Source organism: Endocarpon pusillum, assembly GCF_000464535.1.
Source record: "Endocarpon pusillum Z07020 unplaced genomic scaffold scaffold4192, whole genome shotgun sequence".
NCBI lineage: Eukaryota > Fungi > Ascomycota > Eurotiomycetes > Verrucariales > Verrucariaceae > Endocarpon > Endocarpon pusillum.
This window is the reverse complement of record NW_006916399.1, coordinates 341,317-366,170: the sequence shown is the minus strand read 5'-3', so window position 1 is coordinate 366,170 and position 24,854 is coordinate 341,317. Positions and strand designations below refer to the sequence as shown.

Genomic DNA, 24,854 nt, shown 5'->3' with positions numbered 1-24,854 from the left:
GCAACGGGCAAGGCATGCAGATCTTCAAGCATGAAAAGGGCATTGTCCAGGATAGACAGCTTACTCATGAAGATGTGGATGTAATCATTTTTTCAGGAGCCACTCTCTCGCATCAAAGCCTCTTATTCCAGCCGATCGTTTCTGTTCAGCGCTTGAGCTCACGTGTGTAGCTTGGTAGGCCCTTGCACGACTGCTATTCTCCGATATCAGTTTTTGTTTGATCTTGAGAAACGCTTCCTCAGGAGCATCAAGCTGAGGCCCACTGTGTGTTGGATCTGTGTCGAGAGATGTGTCTTTCCGGACGTGGTCGGGTTGTACTTCCCTTCTAGGATCGGAATAGACAATTTTATTGGTATCTGGCTTAGGAGGGGCTGTAAATGATGCCTCTACCTTTACGATCTTTCGTGCCTCAGGTATTCTTGTGACCGACCTCAGATTACCGAAGGTTAGTACATCATTGATTCGCTGCTTTCCTGTCAACAACATGACCAGACGATCAATGCCACATCCCCATCCACCCGTTGGGGGAAGACCCCACTCCAATGCTTGAAGATAGTCTTCATCTACTTCCATAGCTTCGTTGTCTTGTCTTCCATCATTGCCAGCATTTGCATATCTCTGTTGCATCATGAATTTTCGTCTCTGTTCAAATGGTGAGTTTTCCTCTTCGTAACAATTGACAATCTCACGACCGTGGATAAAAAGCTCAGCTCGAGCCGCCACTGGCTGATCAATGTCTGGGGAAGGATGAGGAAAAGATTTACTCAGTGGCGAAAGACATTCGGGATGGTTAATAATCCAGGTTGGTTTGTGGCATTGTGGCTCTAGGTATGTTGTAGATAGTTTATCTAGGAGACGTGGAAGCGTGGGGTAAGCTGGTAGCTCGATCTTCATTTCTTTGAAAATATTAATGACCTCCGCTGTAGCATGCTCAGCACACAGATCTGGAAGCTTTAGACCAAGAGCTTCGTTCAATCCAAGGAGGAAGTCAATTTGTGGATATGGTCCTTTGAAGAAATCGGCCTTGAGTGCAAGTGGAGGCATTTTTATGCTTGGATGTCGATTGGACTCGTCTTCCTTCTGTGGGGCACCCTCGATGTTCCTCACGATAAGGTTAAGCATCTTTTCCGTGATATCACATAGAGTCTGGATAGAGGCATAGGCACTATAGAATTCACAAGTTGTAAATTCTGGATTGTGTGTTTTGTCAAGGCCTGCGAAAGCGTTAATTTACGCCAGATCAGCATTCAGTTCCGGCTCACCTTCGTTTCGGAAGCATTGGCCAATTTCGAATATTCTATCCATACCGCCCAGTATAAGTCTCTTGAGCCACAGCTCTGGGGCGACCCGCAGGGACAATTTTCTCTCCGAGAACTCAGTGGCAAATGTTTCGAAGGAACGTGCGATGGCTCCACCAGCTCTGGAGGAGAGGATGGGTGTCTGAACTTCAGAGTAACCCCGAGCACGGAGAAAAGTGCGCATTCCATGCACAACATCGGATCGCCGTCGAATTAGTTGTGTGGCTTCCCGGTTCGCTAACATTTCAACATGCTTGTCGAGAAATGTCGACTGGCTTTCTGGGCCAAACCCCCCAGCCGGTCTCTGCACCGGAAACTGATGGAGACAAGGTGACAGAATGCAGGGAAGCTCTATTGCACTCAAAGACAGTTGACCTGCTTCCGTACGGTGCGGATAGCCCGTTACGGCTTCCCGGACGATAATGTTAGTCTACAAAGTGAAAAGACATGCAATCCTTGAGGGAAGACTAACTTATGACGTCTCCACGGCGTAACAGTTTACGCCTCGAGATGAACTCGTCCTGCGTGATAGATTTATGTATTTGCGCATGGTTGACAAGAACTTGCAGCTTCAGGTCGTTGCGGACCATGTCGACAAAGAATAGCAGGCGGCCAGCCGTGCGGACTGATTCGATCCGTCCTGTTGGATCTTAGCTACTTGTGGGTCCTTTGGTTGAGCTGATTCCGCGTACCTTGGTATGAATACTTCCCCATGTCCTTCTTCGTCTCGCCTTTTTTGACGGTTTGACACAACCGATCAAGTTTTGGGATAGGAGGTGCTGTATGCTCGGGCCCTCGAGGATACATGTCAAGTTCGGCCTTTTGAAGGTCCTTTACCCGATCCTTGATATCTTCTGCAACCCATAGCTCCTGGGGCCATTCCGGGTAGCTTTGGGCAGCTATAAAGCGACAACCTGGGGTCCGATGGGAGTTTAAACGAACGTTGGACGAAAAGGAAGGGCCTGATGGAGAAAGGCGGATAATACTGGAGTGTGATCAGTATTACATGTTGTTGAGGTAGAATTACACAACGTTCCAAGCAGAGATGGTATTCCAGACAGTGGAAGTGATCATTTGCTTGCTGAGCAAGCTTCACTCGCTGCGGTTCTTCTCATCTTCTCTTCCTGCAATGTAGATTTCAAACAGCAGAACGGTTTTCTGACGTACCTCTTCACAACAGGCAGGTATCTGAGTCGCCATGATTGCCATGACAGTAATGCTTGCATCTGTATTTGGACCCTCAACGAGGTGTCCGTGCTGAATGATGCGGAGCCAGAAATTGTTCTTCAGGAGCTGATGCAGGGACCGGAGCGACCTCCGCTCCGAGGTACAGTAACAACCTCGCAACGGTGGAGCTCAATCCTAAAAGGTTACTTAAATCATAGGAGCTCCGGTTCTATATACAATACTTGCCAACCCTTCCAAGATTGACCCCCAATCTACCTAAAGTTCTACCACCATGTCATTCCTGTTCGGCGGCAAGCCGCAGCTCTCGTCAGCGGAGAAAATTGATGCCGCCTTAACTGAGGTTGAGATGGTTTCCGATATGTTCAATAGGTAATGCAGCATAGAGCCCTACTTTGGCATGATGAAATTGACTCCCTGCCCAGATTATCACAATCTTGTCTCAAAAAATGCATACCTGCGGACTACCGAGAAGGCGATCTGAACAAAGGGGAATCAGTGTGCCTGGATCGCTGTGTAGCGAAATTCTTCGAGGTCAATGTCAAAGTCAGCGAGAAGATGCAAGGAGAAGCAGCCATGAGGCAGGGAGGAGCAGCTGGTGCTGGGGGAATGTTTGGGATGTGAGAAGTCAGAGACGCATTAACCTTCCGTCTACGGGTCAACATTATGCAGATGCCTTGAACGAGTGAAGGTGTCACCTTACCACATGTCGCCGAGGCCTTAAACCTCTCAAAGTTGTGCTGGAAGGACAGATTCTGGAAGAGAGAGGGCATATTTAAATGTATAAATCACTAAAGCTCAACGCTTGTGCAGTGTTGGCAATGACGATGCCCTAGCTGTTGCAGCTCAGGACTCGCGATTCTTGAAGTATCCTAGCAGGATTAGCCACCAAGGATCCTTATGTGTACCATCACTAACAAGCTCATCAACACGAGCTTCAATATGGGAAACCGCCCTGTCAAACTCTGCCACCCCGTCTTCAACCTCTTCGATCCTTGAGGTCAAAGCATCCACTTCATAGTCCAGCTTTGCTCCAAGCATTTCCACCCGCCTGAGGCCCTCGTTTAGCCCCTGACGCTCATCTGCCATGATGTCAGTCGATGTCGCCTTCTGAGTCTGATGGTCTTCTAATCGCTCGTAATAGAATGTATTGAGCTCGTCTTGCCTTTTCTGTGTTAGCTGATCAAGATCGTCGACATCCGAGATCTGCCTTTCAGTGAAAGGTATAGTGACTTGTTGAAGGTAATAGATCTTGTCAGCTTTCTCGCGGACAAAGACTGCATGTGCCTGTTCTCCAAGTAGCGTCTGCTGTGGCTCTTGACCCTTAGCAGTGTCGCTCTCAAATTCAGTGTCAACACCATCCCACTGAAGTACCACACTTTCAATTGCACTGAATGACAAGCACCGAGGAACTCGGTTTACACGAGGACTTTCTGGTCCAAAAGCAATAAACTTTACCAAGCTTTGCGTTCTTCTCAAGCTCGTGGCCTGGGGACCAGAAACTTGAAGCTCTTGGAAGGAGCGGTTATAGTTATCAGACGAGAGCTCTCGCCTTAGTTCCTCAAATTCACCGCCTCGATTTTGCTCAACAAGATCTATGCTAGACGCAAGTATTACGGGGTTCGGTTCGGAATCTTCTGAGGCGTGCGGGAGTGACGCGCTCTCGCTACGAAGACTGATCTGCGACATGTTGTGATCAAGCCGTGAGACGTGGTTTGGATCAGGCACTTCAAGGGCGGCTTTCTGAGGTGGTGTTGAAGCTTCTTTAACATGTGTCCCTGACGACGGGCTGCTTGAAACCTGTTCAGGGTCACGCTCATCCCAGTCATGACGAGTATCTTGTATATGTCCAGCATGTGACCGAGCCTCCTCTTTTGATTGTCTTGGTTGATGAGATCGCAGGCCAGGAAGACTAACAGCATCTTTAAGGCGCTCCAAACCAGTCTTGTTCTCCACATCATCGACGTTATTCGTTCTTTGAAGATGGTTATCTGTCCAGACTGACTCCCGATGTTTGCTAGTCCAGATGTAGTTGCCCTGATCGTCTTCGCTGAAGATCTTGTCGTTGCTAGACGAACCAAAATGTCCAAGCGTCTCGGGCTCGTTGGACTTCGCAGCTTTCCCCTGCCAAAGCCACCGAGCCTTCGTTCCGGTGACGAGTTGTGCAAGTCTCTCGATGTCCAGTGTTTCAACGTCAGCGATGCCTGCTTTTTCTCGACCTCCTACGATGCCCATCACCATTTCTCCTCCTTTTCCACTAAGCTCAGCTACAGTGGATTTCACAGCCTTCGGGACAGTCCAGCCCTCTCCACTAGCTGTCTTCGCAGTCACTTTGTGAAGCCTCATAAGTGTCTGACGATCGAGACGACGGGTTCGCTCCATTCTCTGTGACTTCTGGAAGTAGCCAATCGCTCGTTTTGTAGATGTGATGTCGAAGACATCCTTCCCAACAGGAGCACCGAAGGCCTTCATGCGGTTGAAGGCACCCATCAACAAGCCTACTAGCGCAGAAACTGTGGAGGGCCCAAGTATGCCGTCACTGGGCTCAATGTTGTATAGGTATGTACCGATATCAGACCACCAGTCGTTGATGGAACGTTCGGTGATGTCGCACAGGAGGCCGTCAGCATAAGCAGGGGCAAGCTTACCATACAGTGACAGCGACACCTGACAGAGTTTGACCAGTTCCATGACGGAGGTGTAAACGGGGACATTTTCGCTTGTCCGGTATAGGTGATGGAATTTTGCAGTTGTGCTTGGCTGAGGGTGCTGCAGATTCAGCCCAGCGCGACCTGCACACCCCAGACGCTTGAGGTTCTCATTAACAATAAAATCCTCCCTGTGCTTTCGAACATCCCCATCAGGTACAGCAATGACACTAAGCGAAGATGGAAACCCACTCAGATTGGTAACCATAAGAGTCCCAAGTGGGGTGTCTCTTTCTCGAGCATGATATTCAGACATCGCTTTGAAATACACCTTCAACCGGGGAGACCAGGTGTTTTCATCCTTCGGAACACTCAACACCCCAACCAAGATGAAGTGTGACGAGTCCCCAGTGTAAGTAGCAATAATGGAGGTGGGATGAACGCGAGAGCACGCCCATTGCTCCACAATATAAATCTCGTAGCCCTGCAGTCTCCGACGTCGTTCCAGAACATTTGTGGCAGAATCTTCTTCAAGATATCTGAATGCGACTGGATCAGAGAAGACAAGTCGTTTCCGGCCATGCTGTGACAAAGTTGTGTTCGAAATGATCGATGGTGAACTCGAAGCCGGCACGATCACATGGTCCCTCACTTGTGATGGATGTTCGTTGCTCGATCGACCAATTGGATCCTCGTAAGTTGACATGTTGTGTAGTCTGTCCAGCTGCTGATACTGGACCAGATTGATTGAGTTTAGTTTGATCCTCTGCTAGGAGACATCGTGCTCCTTCGTCACCACGTGGAATTAGCAGGCCGATGCACTAGTTAGTGGTACCATGCGAATATCGGTCGATGCAAATCGAAGCTCAGGCACCTTTGCACAGCTAAGAAAGGCATCTCATTTGTAGACTGGCTATACCGGAGTTGATTTTCTCTGCTTTTCTCCACTGCTGAAGTGAGCATCACCAGATTTCCTGACCCTGTGACGCCAAAGGGATCAGGCTGGGTGCCTTGGTAGATGAGAAACAGTAACTAGGGGTATTCATCTTTGCCGAAGAGACTCCGGCATCTGGTGTCATGCCTCTCACAAATGCTGCAGTACTACGTAAGATGACATCTTCACAAGACTCTTCTGACTACTTCTTTCAACACCTTACTGTGATTGAAACACTCTAGGGGCTTGATGTATGGCATACAAGAACTACGAATGTGGTAAAAGAGGAGTTTCAAGTGGCGCGAGCAGAAGCTACAGTAAAGCTCTTTGACATCTGCTGATTTCACTCCCGTCTACTTCTGCTTTTCAAGGATGGATGCTGTACAGAAAGAACATGACCGCCTTTGGAAGCGAAGCAAGTCTTCAAACACGCTAGACAGTGCCCAACAGATTATCGACGCTCTCCAACATGCTCGAGATGCTATTGCTGCTGAACCGACATCTGCATCCGTCTCCCTTGCGAAGCTACACAATCCAGTCAAAGGCTCTTTTGAAGCAATCAACGCTAGCTTGAAGGAAGTTTACGGAGGGCACAACAAGTACACCAAGGTCTTGGACAGGCTATTTAAGGATAAACCGCTACCCAGCAATGAGATCGACGCACTTTCTCCCCACCCTGCGTTGGTCCACCGCGCGATCTATCTACATCTTCTCCGAGAGGGACTTTTCGATGTAGCGACAACTCTCCATGCAGAGTCCACCGCTATATCGAGTATGTTAGAGGAGAAGGCGGGGCCGGGAGCTAGAGACGAGTCAACTGCCGCTCCGCTAGGGATTGATGAAACGGAATCCAACAGGATGCAAGAGCAGTTCACATCAATGTATCATATCTTATACGAACTTCGGGAAAATCACAACCTCCGACCAGCAATATCATGGGCGCGGGACCACACAAAGGCCTTGGAAATTCGGGGCAGCAACCTCGAGTTCGAGCTCTGCAGACTTCAATACGTCAAGCTGTTTTTGGCGGAAATTGAAGATGCAAGCGAACAGGAGTCTGCTACTGGTCCACAGCGTGCACTACAATATGCACGGGAAGAATTTCAAGCTTTCAGTGGTCGCTATCTGTTAGAATTAAGGCAACTTGCTGGTGCCATGGCATTTTGTCCCAACCTCGAGGAGTCCCCCTACCAAAGCATATTTGACAACCATACAGCATGGGACGAGGTTGTGGCATCATTCACACGAGAGTTCTGTGCATTGATGGAGCTTTCTGCAGATTCACCGCTTTACATTGCAGCTACGGCTGGTGCTATTGCCTTGCCAACGCTATTGAAGCTTCAGAACATCATGCAGCAGAAGAGGACCGAATGGACCACTGAAAATGAACTGCCAGTCGAAATCCCTCTTCCTCCATCTTACCAGTTCCACTCGATATTTGTCTGCCCAGTGTCGAAGGAACAGACCACCGATCAGAATCCGCCCATGATGATGCCATGCGGACATGTCATTGCTCAGGAATCTTTACACCGGTTGAGCAAAGGAGGGAAGTTCAAATGCCCTTACTGTCCAGGCGAAAGTCATCCGCGGGATGCAAAGAAGGTCTTTCTGTGAGGGCATCCGGTCCTCGGAAAGCCAAGCAAGAACAAGAGTTTCTTCTTCAAGTACATGACGAGGCCGCTGTTCTCGAGCTAAATCAATCTTTAAAGGGTTACTCCACTTGCTCGGTGCCTCATCAGCAAGTCTTGATGATGCTGGAGCACATTCCCCACGATTGATTTCTATGACCTTTGCTCCTGCTCAGGTTGGCAGCGACCTTGGGTTTCACGCAGAACATGTTTCCCGACCGATGACTTGGAAGCCGGTCAGCCACGAGTAGTGTGATACTTGACGGTCCTTGAGACGATTGACAGAGGAAACGGGTGAAAGGAGGTGGCAATGATGGAAATGTTGGAAGGACGAAATTGCAACCGATACGTCAAAACAGTAGATCAAGGTTAACGGGGACTTGATCCGGGAGAGATAGCTGGGTAGAAATAGGTTTAATCCCAGAACCAAGATTAGTACAGAGTATACTCTGTACTTGTACTCGAAAGCGGAGTAGATCGAGGTATAGAGAATATTTCAGGATGCTAGTAAAACTCACTTGATCCAGGCACTGGATGGTGGAACGAATGAGAAGTCCAGAAGCTCATCAGGAGATTTTCCACATGTTTTGTTAGCTTCTATGAACCTGCCGATCTTTCCTTTCGTCCCTTTTCTCCACTCTTGTCCGTAGACATGGCGTTTTCCCCACCCCCTAACCTCGACCATCTCACATTTCACGTCAAGCAACTGCTTCAAGAGCTAGTAACTCAGGCAGAACCACAACAGACAAAACATGCATGTCTGCGTTGGTCGATGCAGTACTTCTGCAAGATGGCGGCCACCCATGTTTGCTTGGTCGTTGGCCACGCAAGGAACTGGGAACCTACTTCACAGTCACCGCTTGGGGATGTAACTAGACTAACATCCGGTGGGTCTAAGGCTAAGCCTTCCCATCCTCCGCGCAGGTGAACCCTGCATTCGAGTCGTTTGAGTCACCGTTAGCCGTTTGTCGAGGTTCCACAAACTGGAAGTGGTTGCAGGTGACTAGCCTGGTACATGCTGAGTGGCTGATTTAGTGCTCTGTTCAGATCCCGTGACAGCGCGAATTCGTATCTAGGGGAGAGACGCGGCTTGAACTTACAAGGCAAAATTTACGCGTTAGGCATCGAAGCTGATGTTGATGAGCATAGTCCAAGGCAACGATGCATCCCAGCTATAAAAGGTCCTCTCCTCCCATCGGAACCATCTCATCTCCTTTTCCTTTGCTTGCCCCTACTGATTCTGCGGATGGTATAGGATTCCTGAGGCAGGCTTTTCATTCTTTCATTCTTTTCTCATCTCAATGTGAAGCATCTCCTGGAACAGTTTTTCCAGGGTACTGACCACCAGCATTGAGAAATGTTTGTCCGAAATAAGCCTCGTCAAGGTGAAAGCTTCTCGTCCAGGTATGGTGCTGGCAAATCTGTCAGTAAATCCAAGAAGCATTCATTCCGAGACCATTCTGTGGCTGCGGGCGTGAAGAGAGCCGAGTCCTCTGCTCAACCGTCACCAAGGAAAGACCAATCCAGTGATCCCACTTCACCGTAAGTCACAAACCCAAGCCTCTCTCTGCGACAACACTCGGGACTGGTGGCTGACATGCATCGCTAGCAACCTTACCTCTGCCATCATCACACTTGTGGTTGGACCTGATCAACGACTCTTCGCCGCTCATGAAGACGTGCTCTGCAACTCTTCCTTCTTTCAAGCTGCCTGTCGAGGCCAATTTCTCGAATCACATGCCAGAAGAATAAATCTACCGGAAGAATCACCGGAAATCCTGTCTTCGGTGCTCGAGTTCCTGTATAAAGGAGACTACTATCCGAAACTTTTGCACAATAAACGCAAGGACACGTGGGAGCTTGAAGATCGGAGTGCAAATGGCAATAACGAGTCGACCATCTATCATCACGCTGTTGGAGGAAACTTGTTGAAGGATACTGTCATATAGTAGGTTCATCCTGTCAGTCCGCTTTGATGGTGTCGGACAAACTGTTGTACTCCTACTCCTTCAGCCCATCGTTGAATCACAGTATGCATCATGCTGACCCCATATCTAGCTGTGCAGCCCTTCGCTACGATCTCCCTGAGCTCGGCCGCCTCGCCCTTCGCAAACAAGGCCTCCAGTCCGGCATCCAAGTCAGCACTATTCTCTCTTCCGCTCGCTACGCCTACGCACAAACACCCGACACAGACTCAAAGCTGCGAGCTCACTACTTGGCTCTCATCATCCGAAGCAAGAATACTTTCAAGAGGAGTGGCACCATGCAGATGGAGATGGAAGAAGGTGGACGACTGTTCTTCGATCTGTTTGTTGCTATGTGCAATCATATCGTACGTCTCCACAACCAAATTTGTCAAGACATGGTCAGCTGACATTGGATAGGATGACCTTGGCACTATCTCACGGTCGCCCTTCACTCGCTAGGAAGAAAGCCTTCCATTACCCACGCCAACATTAATACCAGCTCATTGACTTAGTTAAACATGCACTAAGCCCAACTCAGTCCTTACCGTAACGACAACAAAGCCATTCTAGGCTACAGCAATCCTCTCCAGGGCCGTCGTTAACGACTCCCAACACAAACGTCAACCCACTTCTTCCCAAGATATAACAACCTCTCATCATGACTCAATAAAAAGACACATTGTATATTTAACTCATCTCCATCAGATTTCTGTCTCTTTATCATGTCCATCAGGCTGCCTTCCTCACCCTAGCGTTCTTTTAACTCAAGGAGGATGGACATTTGTACTATTAACACGTCATTTATTTATACCCTGCCTCCTGCCTAAAACTGGACAGGTTCCCGGCACAGGTTGACCGATTGCTCGGTGGACTGCTTGATCAGTCGATCAATCATTTATTGCTTTCTATTCTAACCGTCGGAGTCTGTTTGAGACTTTCGAGCCGGAGCCATTTGTCTATGGGCTTTTACTTTTCACGAAGCTGGCACGAGTGGAAATGGATAGCTGGAAAAAATATCTCATCTATATCGAAGGATTAAGGAGGGGAGAAATTTGGTCTCTGTGGTGATGCGGGCCATCGACTATCATGTTTTTTAGATGAACAACGAGATTTAAAAAAAAGGAGTATTTATCTTCGACTATTAATTCCTCTCTTCTGGATGCTACAAGCACTTTGAGTGCCTTTTGCACCTTCCTTGCATGTTGCGTGCTATGCCAGCTAGCGGATCAAGATGCATAATATCATGAACTTCAACTTTGGCTTCGGCAAGGGAGCCTGGATGCAGACCACGGCTTGACTTTCACGGACAGGCAGTAACTTCGGTAGCTTGCATATATCATGGTTGGGGCACCAGTGACAGATTTTGTGGCTGTCTTGGCTCTCCAAGACCTTGCCAGAGGAGCGCTGCGGAATCTGTCAGTGCGCCTCGGGCCAGGTGTGCTAAAAGGTCGGATCGACAGAAATGGTGGGGGGCTAAAGTCATGGGCAACGGCAATCAAAACCTCCTTAGCGAGGTGGCAGGCATGTGCTGCAATGGTGGAAGACCCTGATAATCAGGGAGGGAATTCGCGGTGGACTGATTGACAGCATGTTCCTTATAGCTGCATGATTGTTCGTCCCATACTGCATTTAATGGTGATTCGTGGGCTGGGCCGGAGATGATATGATATGATCTCGCTTTTGTCCAAGTGCCGAGCTTTCTTTTGAGCTTGGGCCTGACTGATATCAAACCACTCATGATGTGAGTCACCAAGAAAGTGTTGGCAAAATAGGCCGTTTGCAGCGACCGCCCACCCGCAGAGTTTGGTCTGGACATGAAGTTCTTTTGGCACTAGTAAAAATTATGTTGGATGTACCGGGATAATGGTATGGCAGTTCCCGGGGCAACAGCTGCATCTGCGTGAATGAGATGTAACCTGCCGAAAGGGATGTCGCATTGCGTCCAATCGGAGGGCCTAATGTTGATGCAGGCTGTAAATAGGCAGCCAGGGGTTCTGATGTTGACTTGTCAAGGGTTCTAAGCTGCCAAGGTGGGTATATCGGCTCTTCGAACTTGATCAGAGACAGCACTAGTATTTGGAAACGTACGTAGTAGGTTGATCGGGTGAAGGGATAAGTTCAGACGCCAGTACCGGGGAAGGCACCACCCTTGCTGAGGACTACGACGCCACGATCACGGGCGATGTATCCTTTCATCAAGTTCTGAAGGATCACATGTAAGGGTTAGCTGAACGGAGCCGCACCGTAAAGTCTAGAACGACAGGCTGCCTGGTAATTTAGGCAGACAGACCACATCAAAATGCAAACTCACTTTGTAAATCAGGTTTGCGAGGAAGCATTCCACTTCATCAATGTCGACTCTGGCTGCGCCATCAATCTTGCTCCCGAGTCGGATAGCAGCAGCGAACTCCGCGACAGGGACTCTTGTCCGCCGAATGGGTGCCTGACCATCTTTCGCCTCTTCGAAGCCACCGGCCAGAAAGACTAGGCGGAAGAGGTTGCGCAGCGCGATGTCGCGGCCACGTTCAAGAGTAAGGTAAATGCGTCGCTTGACGAACTCGTGCTCGCCTGCTGACATGGCTGCATCGAAGCCTGATAGATCGCCGCGCTTAATGCAAGAACAGAGGGGGCGGAAGAGAGCCTCGAGACGAGGATATGGTGCCAAGAGATGGGTTGTTGGAAGGGTGTGAGTAGTTAGAAGGTGACAGGGAATGAGATAGCTGAGGATGAGCCTGTAAATGTTGTCAGTAGTTCTGCTGGTGGGACATATGCAGTGCACCCACTCTCGATTATTCTGGGCGTCCCGATGGCATAAGCGCCACGCTTCAGTCAGATATTCTTCTGCCTAGAAGGCAACCAGCACGGGTGAGACACACAGTTGAGAAAGTGCGTCTCGAGTGACTCACCTCTGTGTAGCTCTCTTCGAGAAAAGCAATCACTCCTCGATAGTACTTGAAGGTCACGACGTGTGACTTCGGAAAAAGTTTGAGTGGAGGGATGTCATCTCCTGACGCTTGCAAGGCACGCAGGACGTTCTTCGAGAGACCTATAGAGTTCAACTGGGGACTGTTAGCAGAGCCCATAAGGTGAACTGCCACACACCTACTCTAAAATAGGTCTTGAATAATAGATTGGTTGTACTGTAAATTCCCCACTTTCGTGACTGCGTGATCTCTGATCTGGACTGCGTCAACAACACCACAGAGCGAGCTTCGCTCTGGTCAACCGTCAGTCGAATGCGGTGTCTTACCTATCACTAAGACAGGTGGTGAACATTCGATTAATGACCCAGGCTGCTTGCTCCAGCTTTTCGTTCTTCCCAAAGTTACCCATAATGTCGTCCGAGAAACCATTGCCAAAAGAGTCCTCATTCTGCGACCTGGTCTCGACATCTGCTTTTATTGCGAAGGCTCTCAGGTATTTGCCAGTCGTGTATAAACACGGTACAGTCCAAGCTTGAAAGCCGTTAGAGTATCCTCGGATGAGCAAATTTGTAAGTTCTTTATATGCATCGAAGACCCGGCTCCAGCCTGCTTGGTGGAGAGAGTCTTCAATTGCATAGAGCTCCTTAACGGTGGTCCACAATGCCACGAAAATGTCAATCCACGCATTGGCCTCATTCTTAGGAGGCCGGTAAGAGCTTTCGGGTGATTGAAAGAGATGATAGCGAACGTCGGCTGAGACAGTGGAGTAATTTGACAATTGTGCAAAGGAGCGTAAACGACGCGAGTCTGGAAAAGTTTCTACTGGTATGAGACACGACGCGAGTAAATGCCCAGAGCCAACGCGCTGAGCTTCATGAAAGTCCGCAAACAGTAGGGCCATAGCCTCGCTTGAGACGCTGTTTCATGGAAGAGTATGAGCATGTCCAGGCATTTGAGATCTGTTAGGTTTCGACCTGAGAGTCTTCCAAATTATTGTGGGTGAAATGGATCTCAATTACCAGCAAGACACAGAGAACCCGAAAGAGGTTAGCTGCATATCTGAAAGCGAAGCTAGGGCATAACCCTATATCTTCCCGCATCAAATCAAATTTTGGTCAGACAGTAAAGGACGACTATCTTCAGGCTACGTCAAATAATTGTTCAAGGTGAGCTCAGTCCGTCAACAAAAAGCTCTACATCACTAAATCTGGTACAGATGGGTAAGTCGACTCTACTTCACATCTCTCTGCCTCTGCACGCGACTACCGGGGTACCACCTGTGGTGAACGCGAGGTGGCCTACGAAGCCAATTCAGAAGCTTTTCACAAGACGATCAAAATAGTATAGCACACTGGAGAGGCATTGCAGGCGCTGGAGCACGACATATTATCCTATGAGCACGCTCTTAGAAAATACTGCATCCATATTCGACGGACGACAACATCCCAAGTCATCGGATAGTTTTGCTCGCGCTTCTGATGGTCGACTTGAATTGCTAGACTCTGAAGCTGACATATGGTCCTCAGGGCGCCTTACGGAGTACCAGGTCATCGGCCGCCATTTGCCTACTGAGACGAACCCTACACCCAAGCTCTACCGCATGCGTATCTTCGCACCTAACACCGTTGTCGCAAAGTCACGATTCTGGTATTTCTTGATGAAGTTACGGAAAGTCAAGAAGTCGAACGGTGAAATCGTCAGCCTGAATGTCGTACGTGGCGAGAATATCAAACTGCCCGCTAATTGTTCAGCTAACACGATTGTGTGCCCCATAGATTCATGAAAAGCGACCAATGAAAGTCAAGAACTTTGGCATCTGGATTCGATACGATTCTCGCTCCGGCACTCACAACATGTACAAGGAATACCGAGAGATGTCGAGAACCGATGCGGTGGAGGCTTTGTACCAAGATATGGCAGCTCGACATCGTGCTAGGTTCAGGTCTATCCACATCCTCAGAGTCGTCGAGCTCGAGAATGCCGACCAAGTCAAACGACCCTACATTAAACAGCTTATCTCAAAAAACCTCAAATTCCCTCTTCCGCATCGTGTACCAAAGAGCTCGAAGAAGATCTTTGCGGTTAGGAGACCAGCAACATTTGCTTAGCGGAGGTTGGCTCGACTGGGGTTGCGGAAACGAGGGGAGATGGTGTGGCATGAGGACGTCTGTTTCTGGTGCAAGAACTGAAGAACAGCGAGCATGTTCAACCATTATGAGTCGTGGACCACAGGCATCCAATACCAAAATGTTGCAAAATCTGTTCCTGATCTCGATCGAGAGATCCTACCAATCCGTCAATGTTTCTGGTGTCGCTAATCAACAGGGTTTAACAATACGATTCTATTTCTTCAACATTGTTTCCCTACTGTCTTACCTCAATATCACCTCACCAAGAGCCATATCTGATCTAACATGATGCAAACCGCCTGTAAAGTATGACGTGTCATGAGCTTCATCTTGTCCCGCCTTGTCATTCTTCTCTACAAATACCCACCACTTTTCACCGTCACTTTACTAATTGTTCTGCCCATCGATCAGCAGCCATCCGCGCGCACAATGGTGCCGTCCCAAGATCCTACATTAATGACCTGTCTCTCGGCTCCGCCATCCCTGCTACATGCACAGAATCTGTCTCTTATTGCAACCTCCTCTACGCTGTTTCAACTTCGTTCTGTCATGCCATCTTGTATCACCGTTACACTGGTGTGAAATCTTGATGCAGTGCACCTGTGATGCTGTGCACCACACATCGGGCCCCACCAGCCCGAGCTTCAGGAGCTGTGTAACGTGTCATCGATGAACAGGTCGCTAAGATGAGGCTATCGCTACTTCATGACATGACACGTGTTCCCTGGTAGTACTGGGCACGGCCGTGCCAGCTGCGGCCGTGAAGGATCGGTGGTGGCGTAGCTGTTCTAAAGATTCTACCTCGATCCGTCGTGGTGTTTCTTCTGGCTTGCAGGACAGTTCAAGCTAAAAGGGCATTAGTGACTTATGATAGTTCAGACCGAGAGAGTGGAGGGCGGAAGGAGGGAGCCAGTTATGCACGCAGAGGGCGTGGAGGGAGAGAAAAGTTGGTAGGCTTTGAGACATGATTCGGGCATTAAGTCAACCATATAGGTCATGCTGGCATGGGCATCGATTCACTCGGTAGCTAAAATTTGCAGGTCAGCTCAGCTTGAAGGGTATTTCTTGCCAGTGCTACTCCTCCGGCTGGGCTTTTAGAAAGCAAGAAAGCAAGAAAGCAAGAAAGCAAGAAATCAAAGGACGAGAAACGTGTTTTGATACATGAGCTGTCTTCCTATTCTCACCTCCATCACTACATCATGACCAATCCGAATCTTTGCAAATCTGCGCTCTGTGTGCTGAACTATGAAAAAATGGAAACGAAAGGCAAAATTTCGCCTCTAAATTCACAGACGTATGCCAAATCCAGGAAGCAATCAAGAACACGCCAATATAATTCTGACCTCGCATCTTCGGGAAACTCCCCAAGCCCGTACATAACACATCTGCTGTATTGCTAAGCTGCCGTCAACAAACGTATGCCACATGTATGTGGGGATAGATTTGCCTGGCCCAAAGATCTCCGTTCTTGTTCGGCTTTGGCCATTGCACTGAGGGTTGGTGATAACACGCAGAAACGGCTTCCATCATTCATACAATGCTCGCCGCCGCTTCGAAACTCGTTGTCTAGATTTCTGTATCGCGAGTAGAAGGAGAAGCTTGAAAAGGGTTGTCAAATGAATGTGGCCGTTAAAAATTGCTGAGAACTTTTTACATCAAGCATGGAAGGTGGTTGGTCCTGACTTCGTTAGTATGAGAACTAAGGCGTGGATGGATACATCGCATGACGTTGAGGACGGGAAATATCGTGGTCAACGGCTTGATACGCGTGCTGCATCTGCAATGTCTGTGCAGATATGAGGTCGGAAATTTCGTCCGGTGTCATCGCTCAAGCGAATGAGAGGCTTAAACATCTTGGCAGGTCGAGATTTACGCAGGATTGCCTCGAGCCGCTTCTGGCTTTGCTTTTGGAAGAGACAGGCTCAAATATGATCTACTTGGCATGAGTCGTAAAGCCTTGTAGCAAGGCGACCTTTTGCTGCTTTTACCTCTACAGGCCTCACGGTGCAAGGTGAGGCCTGGATAGTGTCATCGCTCACTCCTCAACGAATCTCTAGTCTTCTCGTGCTCCTCAGGAGCGCGACCGGACCAAATGTGAAGAACGTGGTATGTATGAAATTTGACCTCGGCGAAGTCCCTCTCGACTTCCTTTATGTATCTCCACACATGCTCGACCGGCCAATTGAAGGTCCGATGTAGGGGCGCGAGACTGATGGCTTCAATACCATGGCCACCACGATCATTATTGAGTTCGCCTATCATGGACAAGTAGTACCATGCTCCGATCTCCTTCTCATGTGGATCTGTTGGCCAAGTATTCAATGGAATGCGTATCGCTTCGTGCCGGATATCTTTGAAGCCAGCTGCGGTCAGCAGGCGGTGTGTCTCACCATCCCCTTTGTACTCTATGGGACGTCCGATATTAAAGGTCGCCTCAGCGATATAATTGTACCATTCGACCAACCGTGAATTCGGACTCAGGGTGCCATCGTCGCATCGCGGCCTCAGGTCTATCTCGACCTGCTCAAACCAACCCGTTCCAGGTCGTAAATGCTTCATGACTTTTGAGTAGAGGTTTGGCCAGCTGGAGACACTACCGCACGCCATTTGAATGTGGATTATGTCCCATGATTCTTCGCCCAGAGCCCAGGGACTTTCGTAGTCGCGAGGATAGAGCAAAGTAACGTTTTCCAGGATTTTGTCGGGGCCCATATTTGCAAGATCAATTCCCACAAACTCGGTGTTCCGGTATTTTGCCGCCATGTCGACGAGCCAGAAACCGGTACCGAACCCCAAATCGAGCACGCGACATCCATTGTGGCCAGGAGGTCTTTCTTGAAATGGCGCATTCAAGAGGTTTCCGCGGCGCGCCTCTTCTAACACTCGGTGAAGGATATCAAGTCTATCTTTCTCGAGTTCATCGCACGGCAGCAGGTAAACGCCACTACATGATCAGCAAGGTTTAGCCCGAAGCTGGCATAGTTTAACGTACCGACGAAAAGTGCTGTACAGCCTGCCATTCTCCTCGTACTCTGCCTCCGAGGGCCTGGGCAACCCATTGATGCCCGCGGGTCCACTGCCGGCCATATGAAGAAGTATCCCTACAAGTATATTTGTCCAATCGCACCTTTTGCGACGACAGAAGCAGCTGGCAACAATTGGAGTGCATTTGGGCGCAACGATATCAACAACGACAGGTGATTGCGATTCGTGAGCCCAGGTCGCGTTTGACGGCTCAGATGCAGGAGCTGTGTAGAAGCCTAGGATGTGGTTTCATGGTGAGCTGGCCATCGAGCAGATAGTGCCGCAGTATGAGATGAAATGAATGACGCACAAAAAAGGAGCGAATAGACGGGGAAGAAGCCAGCTGGCACGGAGAAGAGGATGGTGGGAAGTTAAATGACCCATGAACTGTAACGATTCACAAGCAGTTTGATAATCATCTGTCTTTTTGGATCTGTTTAGGAGCAGAGTTCTCACTGGACTAGAGCCTAGGGTCCTGAACTATGGGACAGGCTTGCAAGGATGCGCCAGAGAGGTGGCTAACCAAACTACTAATAATGCAACATTGATGGAAAAGACTTTCAAGGTTCAGTGGTTGCAGTGATAGTAGGTGTACCAAGTAAATGGGCAGATTGACTTGAGTTTGGGTGCCAGGTGGCCGGTGGAAAAGCCGCTTTTGGCTCGCCGCAGCTAGAATACTCTAATTCCCTGGGCGTGGGCAGCCGATTTCCAGTGTCCGCGATGCCCACACCACCGGGAAGCAGGAGGGGACCTTCATCGGTGGCCCCAGCACATCTGTCCTTGAAACACACGCAATCTTCGGCCCAGACCAAGACACCTCCTCCGCATCGACTACGTATCTTCCGGTTAGCAAGAAAACACTGCTGGTAACACAAGGCCACCACTGCGGGCAAAAGTCCCTGTAATCTTCCTGCTCACCAGCAGCCTTGCACGTTTCTGGGGCCAATGAGAAACAGACCTGAATTGAATCCAGAGGTAATGATGCAGCAATGTCCATCTGTACCACCAGTGGTTCCGTCTTTCCTAACCCTGATATCCTCATTAGCACAACTGCTACCAATCATGTCTAGATTTCGGCGCCGCCCTTTGATGCACGTCGAATTTCACCGACATTCTCATTTCGTTTTGAGCGTGGTACGACCTTCGGGGGATTTTCTCTTCACTAGAGCACGTTGGAATAACTTTCTACGTTGGACAGCACCTGTCAAGTATTTGTCTCTGCAAATCACGATCAATATGAAGAACCAATACTCTGGATCCTACGACCCAATATGTGTCCTGTCATCAAGAGCCGTTGTTGATGGTCATATCCCTCTCATTTCCGAGCCGCGTTGCAGCTTCTAGACATCTACCTACTAGAGATTCTTTCTTGTGACATGTCTACTAGCCATCTTCGAGAAGAGGCTATGCTTATACGAGCAACCGGAAATCCCATCCCTTCCTGCATTGCATGTTCTACCGTAGTACGACTGGTATTGGATCCAAAGGGACAATTGGGAAATGATCGCCATTACGAGGCCTCCGCTGACAGTTCTGGTGAGGAGGTGACAGCAGGATTGTACAGGCATAGTCTTGAAGATTCGTGCACCATGATTCGTCCTTCGGGGCATGGATTGGATTGAGCGTACCGACTGAACGGTAGCGGAATACCGAATATCCAAGCTCGACCAAGCTCGTCGCCTTCTCCTGCTTTAGACTTACACGGTTTAGTGCAGTAATCTGGTCTGTGTCTGCCTTTTTCCAGCTCCAAGTGGTGTCGCCTATCTACTCTGGACTTGGTCTAATCTTGCTTGTGACTGGAATTTACAATAAGCATCTGGATTTGTCGACCGGGTTACTGGGGAACTTTCTGAGGAACCTTTCCGATGCAGGATGGCGGCTTCGAGCACCCGGTGCTGGCTTGCATTTGACTACTGTAACTGCCAAACTAGTCCAGCTGATAGCCGACCCAACACCTTGGATACTTTGGCCCCAAAAGCTTTTAGTTGGACGGGGATGGCACGGTGGACGACTTGACACGTCGATTGCTCCCAGAAACTCATTCAACTAACTAGTACTGTTCTGGGTGCAGTCAAGCTGGTAGTACGCATCAAAATAGCTGCATTCAGAGTAGATCATTTCTCGGCTTGATCAAAGCTCGATTCAAGGCACAGACGGCAACGGCATACTTCAAAGTGCTTTGGAGATCGTGTTCTGCCCGGCTCAACTTTGCTAGACCTCCGGACCGGAATATACATCATTTGACTATGACTCACAACGCCATTTCAATCAATAGTCTATGTCCAGGACATTTGTCAAGGCTCTGGAGAATGTGTTGCTGTGTAACCTTGAGTAGAACCTGCAGGACCAGACTACAAACACTAAGTTAGGTACAGATGAGAGAATTCGCTCGTGTTTGATAACTCGCCCCATTTAGTAAGGGGTAAACAGGATCATGCCGGAGGCGTCCCATTATACTTGGTCATCGGAAGAACAGCCTTTAAACTTCATCAATCATAGCTTTACGGTGGAATAAAATGAGAATGTTTATTTGAGTTCATGTACATGATCGATCGGTCTTGCTATCGTCTCTGCAATGGGCGACTTTCAGAAGAGAACCTCCCACCCCCCACATCCATCCAGTACATTCCCGGGCACAAAGGACCTTGCAGCAATGCTGTGCCGACCATCCCGATACTCTCTGTTCGCACTTTCTCGCTTAATGACTCGTGCATCTCGCCCATCAATTATCCTGAGCTAATCTCGAACTAGCTGAGCAATGGACGTGTCAAAGGTGTTCTCCGAAACTGCTTCAACTGCTCCATCTGAAATCGCCGGCAGCTATGTTTATTCCATCCTCCCTATCGAAGGGGAACGGCTAGCAGCACTGACATCGGGAGACGAACTCCTGTTCCTTGATAAAAGTGGCCTAAAAACTGTGAGCCGCCACCAGGATGACGTGCCAAAACTGGTCTCATGCATGGTGGGCTGTGAGGATAGAAAGGACGTCGTCGTTTGTGCAGGGGGTGATGGTTTGGTGGCTGTTTTTGACACACGAGCCGATCAACAGGTCTCTTACTTTCGCATAGGTCAGTCTGGTCCGGTCCGACTTCCCCACAGCACACGCGTTGATCTTTTGTTACAGATCGAGCTGTGACTGCATTAGCATACCATAACCATGGAGTGGCAGTAGGATCAGAAGCGGCCCATTCGCAATCTACTGTGAGCATATGGTTAGTGCAACCTTTCTAGGGTTTGTGGATGATATCCTATTAGCCTATCTGGAGGTCTTTGCACCAACATGCCATTATCGGGGCAGTACTCTTGATCTCTCGGGTCCTCTCCTTGGTAGTGGATGATATTCTTTGAGAATTTTAATGCTTCTGCAGCTCGCTCAACTTGTGTAACCCCATTTACAGAGGCACTTGACCTTATGACTCGCCCCGCCGGCTTATTGCATTTGCGTTTACTCATCCTGCGATCACTTATTGTTTCCAATTGGATTACTACATCTGCGATTAGACCTAATCTTGGATCACCTACTAATACGAGTGTTGTAGGGACATACGACAAAACCGGATGAGGTGGCAAAGCTCTGAGAATCACGATGACATCACTGCTTTGCAGTATCATCCGTCTGATCATCAGATATTGCTCAGCGGCGGAGATGATGGCCTCGTTGGTGTGTTTGATACTACCATCCAAGACGAGAACGACTCTCTGATTCAAGCTTTCGACCATGGTGTGTTGTGATCTAAAGTCTTGTGCAATGTTCGAAGCCGTCCCTATACGTCCAGAAGCTAAGAGAAACGTTTTAGGACCAATCCACAAAGCTGGCTTCCTGTCCGACACGGCGATTTACGCCCTAAGCGCTGATCAGCAACTCTCAATATATCCGCTCAACACCCCGGAGTCCAATGATAGAGGTGTCATTCAACCGATATCATTTGGTGATCTCCGGCCAACAGCTCAGTGCGATTATGTGATTGATGTTCTCCGAGATCTTCATCAGCCTTATGTAGTGGCAGGATCAAATCTCAGGTGTGAAAACTGAAGTGCCCGCCTTCGTTCTACTGAATTGACATTGCAAAAGCGATCCTCATATCGACCTTGTCCCTCTAACCGCCAATCCTAGGTTCGCCCTCTCGACGCAGAACGTCGTTCGTGTGCAAGGAGCTCATGGCGAGGAGATCGTCCGATCAGCCTATCTAGACAGATCAGTAGGGCTGTGCCGAGTGCGTCACGTGGATTGTGCTAATGTATGCTTTAGGCCGAGACCATTTTCACTGCTGGAGAAGATGGGTGCGTTAAAAGCTTCCGAGCTACAGATCGATCGGTTGAAGCAGCCGGACAGCAAGGATCATTTGTAAAAGAAACCAAGAAAGGCAAGGCTGGCCGCTTCAAGCCCTACTGAGGGCCTTAGCTGAACCATGGCTTCGGAGCTGGGTTTGGCGCTTCTTCTAGGACGCTCTAAATATTCTCTTCAGCGATTCGGCACATGTGACAGACACAGCAATTGCACTTGCTCAACTGGGTGCGATCACCTCGCATTAGAAAGTACACAGCCCTTTGACATCTGTATTCGACTATCGACTGCACTACCATCTTTGTGGACTATCTTTTATAGTGCATTGTTCACTATTCTTTTCCCTTTCTGTACTATATCAACACCGTGTCCATACGGCTGGAAGCTTCGCGACGGTCATGGAATTTCACCCATCGCATTTACAACGAATTTAGCAAGTTCTCTCAGCGCGAGGATCTCAATCACCGATAACTTGTCAATGGCTATTTCCGACAGTCCGGCAACCTAGCAATTCGCTTGAACCAACAATTTGATATCGAGAACGTGCAGGTAGAGGGCCGGTTGTTGACCCATGAAGCAATCCGGGTATTCCGATGAGGACCTGCGGCAAAACAAGACCATCAGCGTTGCAGGTATTCAGTCGAGGGCCTTGGACATATTACATGGGAGTTTCAGGCCGGTGATGAAGAGTGAGGGAGCAACAGGCGGTGCGGTCGGGAGCTTTTTCTGGTATCATGTTAGTTCCCTTACCACTCTTGCTCCGGTCAAGCCCTGACCTTGCGCCTTCAAGAATGACAGCTCGGAAATTGACATCGGAGCTATTACCCGCGGCACTTCCATCGTCAACAACACCATCAATTACACGGCCCATCCATCGACTTACGCAGTCGGCACACCAATCGTAACCGCGACGCGTTCGATGTCACTTGATTCTTCTGAGATTGTCCTTATGCAATTTCATCAACATCGCTTCGACTGCCATCCGCAAAAGGCATAAAATGCTACTTAGATGATGAAATAGTGCACGTTGATAACCACCAAAGCCCAAGCTCGCCAGGAAATGTGCAGCTAATCCTTTGGGCAGACGGCAACCGATGGTGGAGCAGCAAGCCTAGCACAAGGGATGTGGTCATGAGCATCAAGAGCATCGAAATATACAACAACACAAGTGGCTCGGTACAGGTGAAGATAGCAAGGTATGGTTGGAGGCGTGCGAGCAGGCTGGAGGACCTAAGTGAAATAAGTATATGCGAAGAAGGAAAAGACTTGTAAGTAGATGATCTACACATGATCTTACTAAGAGATGGTCGGAATATTAGGAATTTGAGCTTATATATCACTGGCAGTGGTAATAGAGTAGGTCATCAGAGGATGGTTGATTGGGAAATGCTGATTGGAGGAATACCTGCTCAGACTATGGCTTGGACACTTCTTTGAGATACTATGATAATGGTAATAGGGAATGAAAGAGCCTGGGTACGGAAGGGCACTTCTTCTGACTAGCCGGTAAGCATCGCTACTCTGTTGGCCGCCTCGCTACTCGGTTGAGCATTAGTTGCCATAGGGGTAATGTTTCGAAAGCTTGTATCGAGAGTTGATGTTGTGATGGTAGAGGAATCAACACCGCTAGACGGATTGAAGAGCAGACCCGGGAAGTAGTGTGCTCCTTGGACCATCATCAACATCATATATGAACAGGACGATATTCCAGTGCGCCGAGGTCCAATCTGCTACTTAGCCCTATCCAAAAGCCCTGATTTCCATTTGGAGCATCTTATGTCAGCTTCTGTTCACCCCAGGCCAACCATCCAGCAAAGCAAACCCGAGATCGGTGATATCTGTTCAGCATTCCACATTGTTCCCCTATTCTTGCCGATGTTGCCTCTGCCATCTATTGAGAATCTTGCGCCTTCCCCTTGATGCATACTGAGCACAAAGAGAAGCAACACGAGCACCCCCATCACAGTTCCTTCACCCTACACCGTACACCCGTCCACCTTTACTAGCAGAATGCCCACCTTCAACATCGTCGTCTTTGCCGGTGACTATTGCGGTCCGGAGGTACTTTTTCTCCCATCCTCGCTCTGCCCTTCTCCCTTGCATCTGTTGGGGCAGTGTGATACCAACAAGATGATCTTGGCAAAGTGATAAAAACAGGATTGGCTGACAAGGGGGGCCACATATGATAGGTGACGGCTGAAGCGGTGAAGATTTTGAAGGTGGTGGAGAAATGCTCGAAAAGGAAGGGAGATGAGCAGTTGAAGTTCGACTTTCAGGACTATCTTCTGGGAGGGGTGAGTTCTGTGCTTGTCATGATGTTTTTCCCTGCCGGTCGTTTATCTGTATGCGGATTTGTATCCTTCTTCGAAGAGCTTGGGCCAGGTGCGATATCGTGCACTTTGCAGAAAGATGTTTGCTTAAGCCTTCGCTGTGGGTTTGGGGTGGGAGATTGAGTATGGATCTTTTGCTTGATGCAGAACAAAAGTGTGCCCTTCATTTGCCTTCGATTTACTTTGGATTCCTTGCATGTGTGAGAGCTTTCCTTTTACCAAGAGACAATCTCATGGCTATTGGTTTGTTCGATTCATCTCTTAAAAAGCACGTTACATAAACTATTGGATTAAGTTCACCTTATTAGGTTCCCTGACTTATTAATTTACAAGCCACCTTTCTCTATCAATCTAGCACTTCCTTCATCACGCCACCAATACCATCCCCGTTCTCAGTTGAAAACACACCACACTGACCATGCCCTCACCCGAATCTAGTGCTCCATAGATGCCCCCGGCGAGCCTCTAACCGACAAAGCCCTCTCCGCCGCCAAATCCGCCC

At 48.9% G+C, this 24,854-nt stretch overlaps 8 protein-coding genes across 8 annotated transcripts; 4 read left to right on the top strand and 4 right to left on the bottom strand.

Annotated features, from left to right (window-relative positions):
• Positions 1-84: 84 nt before the first annotated feature.
• EPUS_02440 (uncharacterized protein) lies at positions 85-2,498 on the bottom strand (the record flags this gene model as incomplete). Its single annotated transcript, XM_007805345.1, has 5 exons — positions 85-1,214; positions 1,263-1,706; positions 1,771-1,938; positions 1,991-2,283; positions 2,395-2,498. 5 exons carry the CDS (start codon positions 2,496-2,498, stop codon positions 85-87), a joined length of 2,139 nt encoding a protein of 712 aa, XP_007803536.1.
• Positions 2,499-3,329: 831 nt separating this feature from the next.
• Positions 3,330-5,837, bottom strand: EPUS_02439 (uncharacterized protein; the record flags this gene model as incomplete). Its single annotated transcript, XM_007805344.1, has 1 exon — positions 3,330-5,837. One exon carries the CDS (start codon positions 5,835-5,837, stop codon positions 3,330-3,332), a length of 2,508 nt encoding a protein of 835 aa, XP_007803535.1.
• A 600-nt stretch (positions 5,838-6,437) lies between these two features.
• EPUS_02438 (uncharacterized protein) lies at positions 6,438-7,679 on the top strand (the record flags this gene model as incomplete). The annotated part of the gene is made up of 1 exon (XM_007805343.1): positions 6,438-7,679. One exon carries the CDS (start codon positions 6,438-6,440, stop codon positions 7,677-7,679), a length of 1,242 nt encoding a protein of 413 aa, XP_007803534.1.
• Positions 7,680-9,050: 1,371 nt separating this feature from the next.
• EPUS_02437 (uncharacterized protein) lies at positions 9,051-10,119 on the top strand (the record flags this gene model as incomplete). The annotated part of the gene is made up of 4 exons (XM_007805342.1): positions 9,051-9,235; positions 9,303-9,641; positions 9,752-10,025; positions 10,078-10,119. 4 exons carry the CDS (start codon positions 9,051-9,053, stop codon positions 10,117-10,119), a joined length of 840 nt encoding a protein of 279 aa, XP_007803533.1.
• A 1,659-nt stretch (positions 10,120-11,778) lies between these two features.
• EPUS_02436 (uncharacterized protein) lies at positions 11,779-13,485 on the bottom strand (the record flags this gene model as incomplete). Its single annotated transcript, XM_007805341.1, has 6 exons — positions 11,779-11,862; positions 11,972-12,392; positions 12,444-12,505; positions 12,567-12,719; positions 12,767-12,839; positions 12,911-13,485. The coding sequence occupies 6 exons, from the start codon at positions 13,483-13,485 to the stop codon at positions 11,779-11,781; spliced, it is 1,368 nt and encodes a 455-aa protein (XP_007803532.1).
• Positions 13,486-13,977: 492 nt separating this feature from the next.
• EPUS_02435 (60S ribosomal protein L20-B) lies at positions 13,978-14,692 on the top strand (the record flags this gene model as incomplete). The annotated part of the gene is made up of 2 exons (XM_007805340.1): positions 13,978-14,295; positions 14,360-14,692. The coding sequence occupies 2 exons, from the start codon at positions 13,978-13,980 to the stop codon at positions 14,690-14,692; spliced, it is 651 nt and encodes a 216-aa protein (XP_007803531.1).
• A 2,049-nt stretch (positions 14,693-16,741) lies between these two features.
• On the bottom strand, positions 16,742-17,800 carry EPUS_02434 (uncharacterized protein; the record flags this gene model as incomplete). Its single annotated transcript, XM_007805339.1, has 2 exons — positions 16,742-17,657; positions 17,706-17,800. The coding sequence occupies 2 exons, from the start codon at positions 17,798-17,800 to the stop codon at positions 16,742-16,744; spliced, it is 1,011 nt and encodes a 336-aa protein (XP_007803530.1).
• A 3,685-nt stretch (positions 17,801-21,485) lies between these two features.
• EPUS_02433 (uncharacterized protein) lies at positions 21,486-22,130 on the top strand (the record flags this gene model as incomplete). Its single annotated transcript, XM_007805338.1, has 3 exons — positions 21,486-21,757; positions 21,810-21,936; positions 21,987-22,130. The coding sequence occupies 3 exons, from the start codon at positions 21,486-21,488 to the stop codon at positions 22,128-22,130; spliced, it is 543 nt and encodes a 180-aa protein (XP_007803529.1).
• Positions 22,131-24,854: the final 2,724 nt, after the last annotated feature.